This window comes from Tursiops truncatus, chromosome 9, assembly GCF_011762595.2.
Source record: "Tursiops truncatus isolate mTurTru1 chromosome 9, mTurTru1.mat.Y, whole genome shotgun sequence".
Classification (NCBI taxonomy): domain Eukaryota; kingdom Metazoa; phylum Chordata; class Mammalia; order Artiodactyla; family Delphinidae; genus Tursiops; species Tursiops truncatus.
In genome coordinates, this window is record NC_047042.1 from 30,421,901 (window position 1) to 30,433,932 (window position 12,032).

Below are 12,032 nucleotides of genomic sequence, written 5' to 3' on the forward strand. Positions count from 1 at the left end.
ATAACTCTATGGTTGCCAGAGATAAGCATCTATAATGTACTACACCAAAATTTAAAAAAATTTTAGTTTATTTTCTATTTGGCTTTTTATAGATGGCCATTCATTTAAATCAAAACCAAAAATGGCATTTGAATCTTGGTATTAAAAAATATAAGAGCAGATAAATTACCATAAGATATATGGTAATATTTAGAATGAAGGAGCAAAATTCTAGGCTATTTTCAACAAACGAAAGCAAAAGATGGTGACATCATTCAGTATTTAATTGTCCCAGAACAAACTGTTAACAATATAACAGAAATCATACCTTTTCTTGATGTAACAAAATTGATTTTTTTTGGTATTTATGACCTTTGTTAGTGTCCTTTTTATGAATTAAATTTTTAGTAGCTGGATTTGAATTAGAATGGGTTAGAATTAAAAAGAGGGGCCATACAGTTATGTTAGTTTAGTGGAAAATATTCAATAGTAATATGTTTCATACTTCTTTGTATCAAATTATACACATTTTTTAAAGTTTTAATAATATTTAGAGTAAGATTTAGTTACATTTAAATTTTTTTCCAAGTCTTGGAAAGTGCTAGGAAAAACACTTTTAGATTACAAATAAGATATGAAGAGTTTACAAAGAAAAATAACTTAAAAAATAGAAAAATTACTTCAATGACTGGCACAAGACTCCCCTCCCCCAAACCAAAATTAAATGAGGGGAAATTATCAGTTTCAATTATTGATATTAAATTTAAATCCCAGTTCAAGCAAAATTTTGCCTTTGAGAAGGCACTAGCACTGTCAATTTAAAAATAATTGGTCAGTAAATTTAAGTCATTTGAGAAAAGCTACAAAAAATACTACCAACTTTTATATTTTTAAGCAACCTACTACAAAAAAGAAATGTTTCAACGGAAGTGTGTTAGGCATGAATTTTAGCACAAATCTTTATAGGGTCAATTTTGATAAAGAGTTTAGACTAAGTTTTGTTTATTTTCTGCTGTATCTTATATTCTCAGATTCTTATGAATTTTAGCTGAGATGTTTTGAAATAACAATAAAATCCTCATCTAGCCTGTTGTTTCCATCTTTAAAGCTGGGATCATCACGCTAGAGAAGTTCAGGACCAAAATGCAAACAGAACTCAGAAGGAATGAATTTTAAAGAGTCAAAGTGTAAATGATAATGATCTACCATTATTCCTGCAAGTAAGGAAATTATACTTTGCCTTATTATATCTAAAAACTGTATTTTCATATATAGACAGCATGAAGGATTCATCAGTTTATCTCTAAAGGAGCTGATTTGTATATCCATGTCATGAAATCTGCATAGTTCCTTTTTTCTTTTGAATGGGATTCTGGAAAAGAAATGGCCAGGAAAACAAAAGGTCCCAATATGAAAATAGTAACCTAAGATGTGTCTTTTAATTGTGTGTTAGAAAATGCTGAGAACTAGTTATAACCTCAGCATGTGCTTTGCCTTCGGATTATTTTAGTGGGGAGAGGAGGTTCTTATTGTTCTCTCCAGTGGGATTTCATGCTTGGATTACTGTCCCATTTTACTCCATCAGTCAATACATTCTCTCTCTACCACCATCCTTACACCCTTAGCAGGAAAACCTGCAGGATAAATTAGTTGCAACCAAGAAACAAATTTAAATATCCAAGTCTTCTCAGCCTCCCCATACCCCTCCCCCCACAAACAAATGTCTATCTTCTTTGTTTCCTGTGGCTGGTCTGCAAATACTTATGTACACATCAATTACCAAAGAGTCTTTTCACTAAAGGTCTCAATCCCCCCACCCCCAGAGTAGCAATAATAAATGAATATTTTTTTAAAGTTTCACTCATGTGAAGCAGTAAAACAAAGAATAGCAATAAAAGGAATCATGTTTATCTACTACTTTAACAATTATGTTTTAAGTTACCAGATAGATGAAAATTCTGATTCCTGACTTAGTAGTTGAAAAGTTTTAAAAAAATAAATAAATTTCTCCAACCAGAAAAAAGTTTCCTTAAATAAAAATATTGGTTATATAAATCTTTGAGTTTGAGAAAACATTTGAAAATAGCTCAGGTTTTAGAGTTTGGGTTTGTCCAGATTATTTTGGAACTCTTTTTTACAATTGAAATTTACTCTGAAAAATTATTTTTTCTACTGTATCATTTTCAAAATATAAAGGTTACATAATATATAAAACCCAATCTAGGTTCATTTTACAAATAATCATGTCTTTACATTTTAAATTTCTTAGGTGTTTAAGGTTTATATAAATTATTAACTGTAATCTTCAGTATTTTCACTATAAACTTAGTCTCTAAGCTTTCATTAATTTGTTCAAGTCAAAATAAACCATTTGTAAATTACTCTGGTTTCTGAGAAATAATTTTACATGAAAACTTAAAAAATACATTATCTATTAACCATATTAGTGAAATGTAGTTTAATTATACAAAATGTAAACAAAATGTATTTTAGAACAGTTTTTCTTTACTAATTAAGCCAGTTTTTAAAATTTGTTTTAAAGAGCTGCTCAAATAACTTTGTTTTAGTATCATGGTACATGGCATTTATATTCCTTCAATTAGTTGGTTTTCAGAGACTAAAAAGAAAAAGTACAAAACTAAATAAATAGTTTTTCCAAATGAACTTAAGAGGATGATAGGATGATGTAACTTGACTACTTTAAAATATTTACTGGGGAACTATTGTTTTACTAGTTTAAAACCAAATCAAGTGTTTTGTCAAGACTTCAAAAAAACAACTAAATTATCTGTGAACAAATTGTTATATTTCTAACTGGTACATTTCCTTTTCTTTGGATAATCAAAGAATTGAAAAGTCTGTCATGAAATTAGATATACCAAACAAATTTATACTTCCCTCTTTTCTGTAATGGTCAGAGTCCTGATTTTTAATTTATTTTTGAGACCAGTAGCAACTTACGTATAAAATTACAAATGCATCCAAGATATCACTACCTAGAATACACCACTGTAGCTGTTAGCTTTTTATTTAATCACATTAAATACGATCATTCGTTTGTTTTGTGCTTTTCCAAGCCAAATTCATATTTATTTTTTCTCACCGTCTTCACCAAACGTCAGTAAAATTAGAACATTTCAGCTACAGAAATCGCTAATCCTTCAAGGTCGGTCTCAGCTCTTAGGTCTTAGGGAAGCTTCAACGAAAACGTGGTCTCGGCATAGTTGATTTTACCCGGAATTTTTCGTTTGCTTTTTTTGGAGGGATTGTTTGGTTTTGCTTAAAACAACCCTGTGGACCACAAAGGGGGTTAGTAAAGGAGGGGGCGGAATGAGTCAGTTTCTCTAGAAGCCCCGGAAAAATCAGGCACCTGGAAACGTATTATGTTGTTTTAACTAAAAAAGACGTATACATTCTAAGGTGCTGGAATCGAGCAGGGAAACGATGTGACTCCAGCAGCTGAGCATGGAGCAAACCTACGACCTCTGGGCGCTGGACGATGGGGGAAGGGAAGGGACTCTGCGGGCACCACGCGGTCAGCCCAAGGGGCGGAATTCACACGCACACGCACAACCATTTTCCACTCTTCCTCAGTTATCTCCTTCTTTCCTCCTTGGGGGCTGGGGTTGGGGGTCTCACAGTTAAAGGGCAGGAAAAATGAGAGCAAGAAGAGAGGAACCCAATCTCACTCCTCAACAAGAACAAAACCAATGAGAGGGAGCAAAGGGTTATTTTCGCGCCACAAAAGATGGAAATCCAAGGGCTGCTCGATGGCCAATGAATGGGAACTAGCAAACGGCTCCGGCGGAGGTAGCCGACGGTGATAGGTTCCCTCCGTCCACCAATCGGGTGAGAGAAGCCCTCCCGCCCCCTCCCCAGCCAGGGGCGGCGTCTCTCTCCAAGCTGGTTGCTCAGACTCGGGCTCAGCTAGTCGGCCCCACAGAGCGCGAAGCCCCGCCCCGGAGCCGCGTTCGCGCGCCCAGTGCACCCGTCTCACCGCCCCGCCCCGCCCCGGGCATAGGCGGAGGGTTCAGGGAGCTCTCCTTGCGGTCTTTCTCCGTGGGTACCGAGCATCCCCCAGCTCCAGGGAGCCCCTGGCACACTCGAAACAGGCCGGAAGTGCGGCAGGGTCGCCAGACTCGCTGCCTGGTCCGCCCCGGCCGGCAGGGGAAGGACGAGCTCAGGTGGGGTAGTGCCGCGAGGGGGACGAGAGAGGCTCCCCTGCCCGGGCCCCCACGTCTAACCCTCCACGCGACTCCGCGCGGAGGGACAGACCCCGAGGCGGAGCCAGCAGGCGCCTGTCCCGCGGCAGGGCTAGGGCGGACGGGTGGTCTAGGGCCTCTGAGGCGAGCAGCGGCCGACGAAGGATCCCGCCCTCTTTCTCCCGGCAGAGCCAGGGGAAAAAGGAAACATCTCCTAGGGCACCATTTTTTATTTTAAACAAAAATAACTGAAGGCATATTCTGAAGAGAGGGCAGAGCCAGGTTACCACTTATCACGCATCTGGTCTTAACAGATCAGAGTCCAGGAGAGCTGTTCGAAGGAGCAAGAGAATGTTAAAAAATACCTCCTATGAGGCCCAGGCGACGCGGCGGGCATTGCGTGCCCACCCGCGTTAAGGACTTCGGCTCTGGGCTGGTCTCAGAGGAAGCCAGGAGTTAGGGGTAGCAACAAGAATGCCCCTTCTCCCTCCTCTACCTGATAAGCCGTCGCTTATAACCTGTGGATACAGGAGGGGTAACCGACCTTATAAGCATGTTTTTTCTCCTTTAATATTACACTGACCTTTAAGAAACATTTTTATTGCCTTCAGGTCAGGAGATCAGGAGGAGGTGCAGCTGTCCAAAGAGTAAACAGGCTACAGTTGGAAAGACTCAACCGCATCAGAGCACATACAATGGGTGGGAGTCCTTCGTGGAGTTAACATTAATTAGGAGCTGCAGTTGCTTCAGGAAGAACTTGGAGTAGCCCATACACACGGTTAATTTCATGTGTGAGACTCATTCAGACTGGAGGTTACATCAACCTTATATTCATTCTTGAAAATCCACCGAAGATATTTTTACACTTGAAATGCCAGTAAAAAAAAACCAATTACCCATGCTCTTTTTACTCAGCCATTGATCATATACTTATCCCTCAAATGCTAGGAATATTCGAAGTGGAATGGACTGTATTTACCTCCCTTTTTGATGTCTGAGCTTATATAACTCGTGTATGTTTTTAAGGTCCTAGACGGAGTATCCAGTTTGTTATAATAATACACAGATTAAATTCACAAGAGCCCCAGGAACATATTCATCAAAACAGCACACACTTGTTTTAAATTCCAGCTGTTAGATTTGTTTGATAGTGACAGACAGGCACGGACTAGTATTTATGGAAAATAAACATTTTACCCCCTGCTTTAGAAGTATTTTCTTAGGTCTCAGTTTTAATAAGAGCAAGTACAGTCAAGAATCCAGAAGGCAACATTCAATTGATTTTTGAAAGCAAGTTGAACATATAAAATTGTTCTTATGAAAAATTACTAAAACTTAAATGGTCAACAGACTATAAAATTTAGAGAAAAGCAAATATTACTAAATGAATGAAAAGCATATTTCTCCAAATAGCTTTTGATCACATGCAACAGGTAAATGAAAAATAAATTCATAATTTGATATTTACATTTTGAATACCACAGAAGTCATAAAGAATACATATATTTTTTCCCTTTTTTTAGAACGAAGGTTCTCTTTTCAAAAACATGAAAAGGAAAAATAAGTAAGCTCTTTTTAAAAGTTAAATCTAACCAGAAACTTAAAATTTCACCACCAAAACGTTCTTTGAAGACATAGCTCATAACGCAGTTCAAAACATGATTACACAAAAACATGTTTGCCCCCTCCGTATCGTAAAGTAAAAACATTTCACTAAATTAAATGTGAATGAAAATATTGTGAAAGTGAGTTTACATTTAAAAAGTTGGATTTGCTTGGCAGGAAAAGAAAAACCTGTTAGAAAGAAACAGTTGCATTTAAAATGGATGATCTGACACCTTCCGGTTTCTTAACACAAAATTATGTTCCCTTTAAAAGAAAAAATGTAAATGCTCTTTATACCATGCAATAATTCCCACATATTTAAAAAATAATCCGCCATTCATCTTTCAATTGGAAATCATACACCTTTAAATGCCATATACGGATTGGACCAAAAGAAATGAACTATATCAACTGTCATAATTACTGAAGATGATTCAGTGTAAACAGTATTTTCTCTACTACTCAATGCATTTTTCTAATAATAAGTATTAAGTCATTAAAGATTCTGGCTTATATTTCCATCCTATATATAATTGCAATCACTTTTTAAAAATAAGCATTCTTTTCCATGGAATACCTGTTAAAAATAAACCTCAAGTATCCTGGTGCACATGAAGCCTTTGAGTGGAGTACACAATCATGAAACACTTGGAGATTTCCAGAAGAACCCCAGCACTCATTTCCGTATTCCTCGTCTCCAGTCCTCATTTTGTCGGCCCAGTAAGGCTCCACCGGGCCCAGACCCTCCCCCCCACACCCACCATTGTACTCGTTACACACAGGGGAAATTATGAATGGTTCTCATGGCCAAATGCGGGCAGAAAAGAAGCAGAAAGAGACTCGAGCAATTTTTCGAGTGCAAATACCACCTAGGGGTAACGCAGAGCGGTCTTCCTGTTTTAAGAGTCCCAAGTTCTCCAACTAAAATTCTTTAAATATAAGTACCAGCCTACCCCACTCCTCCTCCTCCTCTGGAAACTACAGGAAGAAATGGTTTCCGTTTAAATACCGACTTTTCCCACTCTGAATTCTCGGCTCCGGCCTCCGAGGCCCGGGACGCCCCCATCCCCACGCCAGAAACCTCGGCCCCTGCGCTCCCCTCCCCCACCGGTGGCCAAGCCCGCCCCCGGCCTCATTGATCCCGGAGCCTTTTCTGAATCGCGCAACCAATGGCAAACGCGAAGCCCAAAGCCACCGCGAGCGCAGGCGGAGGCGGAGGAGGTGTCGCCCAGACACCCGCCCAGGACGCCGCGGGCTCCCATCCCCCATCCCCCTGGCTCGGGGCCGCCCCACTTCCCCGGTGCCCGCGACTGTAAAGGGTGCACAGGGTGGGGCGCGTCTGCCCGCCTCTCCCGCCCGCACCCACCCACCCAGACACCCCCTTATTGCGTTTCCGTCCCTGCCAGCCCTGGGAAGGTGCTCGCGGCTTTGCCGAGGTTACACTTGTGTCATCAAAGCCACAAGGCGAGTTCGGAATGGGGACTCTTTGGCTTTGTTAATTACCTCTTTTTAAAAATCGAACATTGAAAACTCCGGTAAATAGAGCTGAGGAATTGCCTAGTTAGCACCCCGACTCCTATCTCATTTAAAAAAAAAAAAAAATCAATATTTCTCCCCTCCCCCTCCCCTCCCCCTCCGGATCCGCCCCGACCAGATAACCCTTTCTAAACTCCATGGTGACAATCTGCTCCCCCGGCCGCGCTCCCCTCCATGCCTCGGCTGCGGCTCCTTTAGCATTTTCCGCCCCTCTTCCTCCTCGCCTTCTCACGGTCCCTCGCCCAATCTCGTTTCCCCTCCCCCTCTTCCTCCTCCTGCTAGCTCTTTTTTTCCTGCGAAGCCCACTCTAATTGAGGCGCTGGGATTCCTCACGTGAGACGTTGATTTGTAGTTTGAACACGTGGCTCATTCAAAAAGCCGGACACTCGGAGCGGATTTTTTCCGCCTCCTGCGCCTTCCTCCCTCCACCCCTTCTCCCCTCCCCCCTGCCAGTCACCCTTCTGGGTTTTTTATGGGGAGGCGGCGCCTGCCCTCACGTAGTGTGATATTTTCACAGTCCGCTGGCCGATGCCAGAGGGGTTGGGGAGTAAGAGACAAAAAGTAGTTTCCCCCCCCTCCCTCCTCTCCTCCTTTTTCTCGCTAATCCCGCCTCCTCCTCCGAGTTAGGAAGACTCGTTGATGCGTTTGGGTTGTAGCAAGGCTTTTTCTTTTCTTCTTTTTTTTAATACCTAGAAAAGGAAAAACAGAAACCCTCGGATCTGATTTTTCGCTCCTCGTTCTTGTCCTTGGTTCTTAGTGTGTCTGTATTTTAACGGCGAGAAGAGAAGGGGAACAAAACCCGCCGGATTCATCCATCGCTGTGGGTGGTTTTAATTTTTCGTTTTTCTCTTAATTTTTTTAAACAACCGCTCTTCACAATGAACAAACTGTATATCGGAAACCTCAGCGAGAACGCCGTCCCCTCGGACCTGGAAAGTATCTTCAAGGACGCCAAGATCCCGGTGTCGGGACCCTTCCTGGTGAAGACAGGCTACGCGTTTGTGGACTGTCCGGACGAGAGCTGGGCCCTCAAGGCCATCGAAGCGCTTTCAGGTGGGCCCCGGCCGGGCTCCGCCGGGACGCCTGCCCAGCTCCGCGCCTCTTGCCCGGGCCTGCCGGGGTCGGGCCGCGGCTGACACGGGGTTGTCCACACAGGGCCCCGGCCTGGGCGGGCGGGGGAGACGGGACGAGGCCCGGGCGCCTGCACGCGTGGGTCGGGGCCCTTCTCCCAGCCCGGGCGCCTACCCGGCCCCCGCGGCTCCCCTCCCCCGCCGGGCTTTGAGGGCTGAGAGCGAACGCGCTGTCAAGAAAGCCCCGGCGCGGGCTCGGAGGGGAGGCGTGGGGGACTGTGTGGCGCCTGGGAGCGGGGCTGGAAGGGGGGGTGTGCTCGCTCCGCGCCCCGCCCGGGCCCAGGCGCGTGCTCCAGGCTCCGGCCCGCCGGGCCTTGCTTGGGGACCGAGAGCGAACGCCTGTTTCTCGCTCCTTCCTTCCTCTCCCTGCCGGTTATTTGTGGTGTTGGTTCGCTGCCTCCCCTCCCGCCCCAGACCTCGGCCGCGGGAGAACTCAAAGTGGCCTTGACCCGGCTGCCGAACGAGGCCGCGGGTGGTGCCTAGCACGGGCGGCCCCGCGCTTCCCCTCAACCTTGCGGGAGGCGGGCGAGGGCGACCCGGGTTATTTGCTCGACCTTCCCGCGTACAACGAGCTAGAGGGGCAGGTGGGCGCGGGCGACCACGGGTCGCCTCGGAGCGAGTCCCGCTGTGGCGCCGGGCTGCCAGGCTTCGGGCCGCGGCCTCCGGGACTGGTGGGGAGCGCTCGGCGAGGGCGGGGGGCCGTGCGTGGCGGGGAGGCGCGCGGGGGTGGGACGCCGGGGGGAAGGCTGTGTTCAGGTCCCACTCCGAGCCACATGGCTTTCGGGGTGGCGGGTGCTGCACCGTCCCTCGCGCGCTGTGCAGTCTGTGCTGAGCTGCGCCTCTGGACGTTCGCTCTTGCCGCTCCTGCCTTGCGGTCCTCGAGCCTTTCCCGCCGCTCACTGCCAGTTCCCGGCGGGCCTGGGCTTGAACCCGGGAGAAGGGCCTGGGCGCCCCCTCCTGAAGAAAGCCCACGTAGCCCCTTCCCCCGAGCTTGTCTTCTGGAGTCTCTGGGGAAGCGGACGGGGTTGGGGGGGGAGGGTAGAGTGTTCCCGAAGTAGTGGGTCAGCCAGTTGATCCCCCTTCCCACCCATCTGTAAGTTACACACACGCAGCCTCCAGGGGCTCAGCTTCCCACGCGCGGGGCCGGTTTCTCTCTCGGCTTTGAGCCACGTCCGAGTGTCTTTCGGGGTCTCAGGAGGCCACTCGTGTCGCTGCTTAGGCTGTGCGGGTCCTTCGGGCCCAGAGAGCCGCTAAACCGGGCCAACTGCTCCTCCACCTCTTGTGTGTCCGCAGGTAAAGTGGAACTGCACGGGAAACTCATAGAAGTTGAGCACTCGGTCCCCAAAAGGCAAAGGTGAGCTTGCTTACTATGTTCTCATTGATTCTGTTCTCAACCATTGGGAGGAGAGACTCAACACAGCTGAAAACAACTTTTCCTTTTACTGTTATTGGGTTGCTGTATGACTTGGCGTTTCTCGTCTTTTGCCCTAAAGTTTCTGGCAGGTGTGTGTGTGTGTGAGTGTGAATGTGTGTTGGTACTGCTGTGAAGGAATAGACGACTTGTCTGTGGCCCCTGCCACTGGATTATTGTTACTGGTAATAAAGTCGCTTAAGGAAGCTCTCACAGCTACATGTTCTCCGGCAGAGTAGGTCAAGTTGCTGCAACAGGAAATCAAAGTCTCAAAGGGCAGTTTCTGGGCATCTGTGGGAATTAGGAGGCAATGGGTGACCGCTCCAGCCCGCCGCCCCCCACCTGAAAGTGCAGGATAGGCGGAAGCAGCTGCAGACACGCGCGGGTGTGGCGTGCCTTTCCTTCTCTGTCCCGAGTTGGCGGCGACGAGACTGAGAGGCCTGGGAGGCCGTCCGCACATCTGAGAGGAGAAGAATTTGCCTTTACCCTGGTAGCTCGCCCGCCGGGATTGGAACACGTGAGTGAACGCCTGGGCTTCTCCTGCCCAGAAGCGCCTTTCAGTCACTGCAAGTAAGACAGCTTTCTGCAAACCCGCCTTTGTCTCCAGGCCTTCCCCCCACTCCCCCCCAACGCCCCCATTTAAAAAATACTTTTGCTTACAGATAAGCACCAAGAGATGGAGAAGGCTGAAGATTTTTGCTACTTAAACAAGGGGGATTGCACTTTTCGGAAAGCATATGTAGTGTGTCAGTTTACAGAATGTTTGGAGACTGTGTTTTAATCTCTTAAGTATTTTGGAGAAATGGCTCCCTTCTCCAGAGCAGGCCAGATCCCGGCTCTGTAGCTCTGACTTGAAAGGCTCTGCTTCCTCCCGGTGGTGCTGGTGTTGGCTTATGCGTTGCTGGGCTTTGCAAGGTGGGGTTAGTTTCTTCCTTTCCCCCTCCCATCCCCCACTCCCAACCTGGGCCAAGTAGTAAGCTGGAAGTTAATTTAAACTAGGGCAGCCAGAGAGCGTCTGGTTAGATATTGGTGAGGGTGTGTACGCTGGAGGGCGGAAAGGGTTTGCTGTGCATTTCCCTGGTGCTTGGCTGGGAGAGATGGCTACCTAACAGGTCATCCTATGCCTATTTTTATTTTTTTAATTTATTTTTAAATTATTTTACTTTATTTTAAAGAGAGTTTCTTTTTTAGTTTCTTTTTAAAATTAATTAATTAATTTTTGGCTGTGTTGGGTCTTCGCTGCTGCATGCAGGCTTTCGCTGGTTGTGGCGAGCGGGCTTCTCATTGCGGTGGCTTTTCTTGGTGCGGAGCACAGGCTCTAGGTGCACGGGCTTCAGTAGTTGTGGCACGTGGGCTTCGGTAGTTGTGGCTCGCGGGCTCTAGAGCGCAGGCTCAGTAGTTGTGGAGCACAGGCTTAGTTGCTCCACGGCATGTGGGATCTTCCCGGACCAGGGATCGAACCCGTGTCCCCTGCATTGGCAGGCGGATTCCTAATCACTGTGCCACCAGGGAAGTCCCTATGCCTATATATTTTTTTAATTTATTTATTTTCGGCTGCGTTGGGTCTGTTGCTGCGTGCGGGCTTTCTCTAGTTGCGGCGAGCGGGGGCTACTCTTCGTTGTGGTGCGCGGGCTTCTCCTTGCGGTGGCTTCTTTTGTTGCGGAGCATGAGCTCTAGGCGTGCGGGCTTCAGTAGTTGCAACACGCAGGCTCAGTAGTTGTGGCGCATGGGCTTAGTTGCTCCGCGGCATGTGGTATCTTCCTAGACCAGGGCTCGAACCCGTGTCTGCTGCCTTGGCAGCCGGATTCTTAACCGCTGCACCACCAGGGAAACCCCCTATGCCTATTTTTAGATTGAGCTCTCTTCCAGGTAAAGCACTTTTACAAATTGTGTTTTTGTTTGCCAGCCTGTTTGGATTTTTGTGGATTTCTCTTCATGTACTTAATTTTCATCAGGATAGTTGGAAAGGGATTTGGCGTGGCCAGATTTAGTTCTAGTTGGGAATTTTGGTAGGGGTCAAGTTATTTTATATAGCAGAATGGAGTTCTCTTTTAAAAGCTTCTAAAACAATAGAACGTGTACTGAAAACTATCTAAATTGATCTCAGTTTAATAAACAATTGAAAAATTGCGGGAGAAGTCATAGCTCCTTAAAAAAAGGTTAAAGGCA

The 12,032-nt window shown here is 46.3% G+C and overlaps 1 protein-coding gene across 3 annotated transcripts in view; it reads left to right on the forward strand.

Moving 5' to 3' along the window:
• Nucleotides 1-7,849: 7,849 nt before the first annotated feature.
• Nucleotides 7,850-12,032, forward strand: part of IGF2BP3 (insulin like growth factor 2 mRNA binding protein 3) — a 139,632-nt gene continuing 135,449 nt past the window's right edge. The window contains exons 1-2 of one of the 3 annotated variants that reach the window (XM_073809634.1): nucleotides 7,850-8,375; nucleotides 9,746-9,806. In XM_073809634.1, the coding sequence (XP_073665735.1) occupies nucleotides 8,201-8,375; nucleotides 9,746-9,806 (236 nt within the window). In that variant the 5' untranslated portion in view covers nucleotides 7,850-8,200. Of the gene's footprint in view, nucleotides 8,376-9,745; nucleotides 9,807-12,032 lie in introns of those variants that run through there. The other 2 variants (XM_033862965.2, XM_073809635.1) reach the window with 2 other exon arrangements.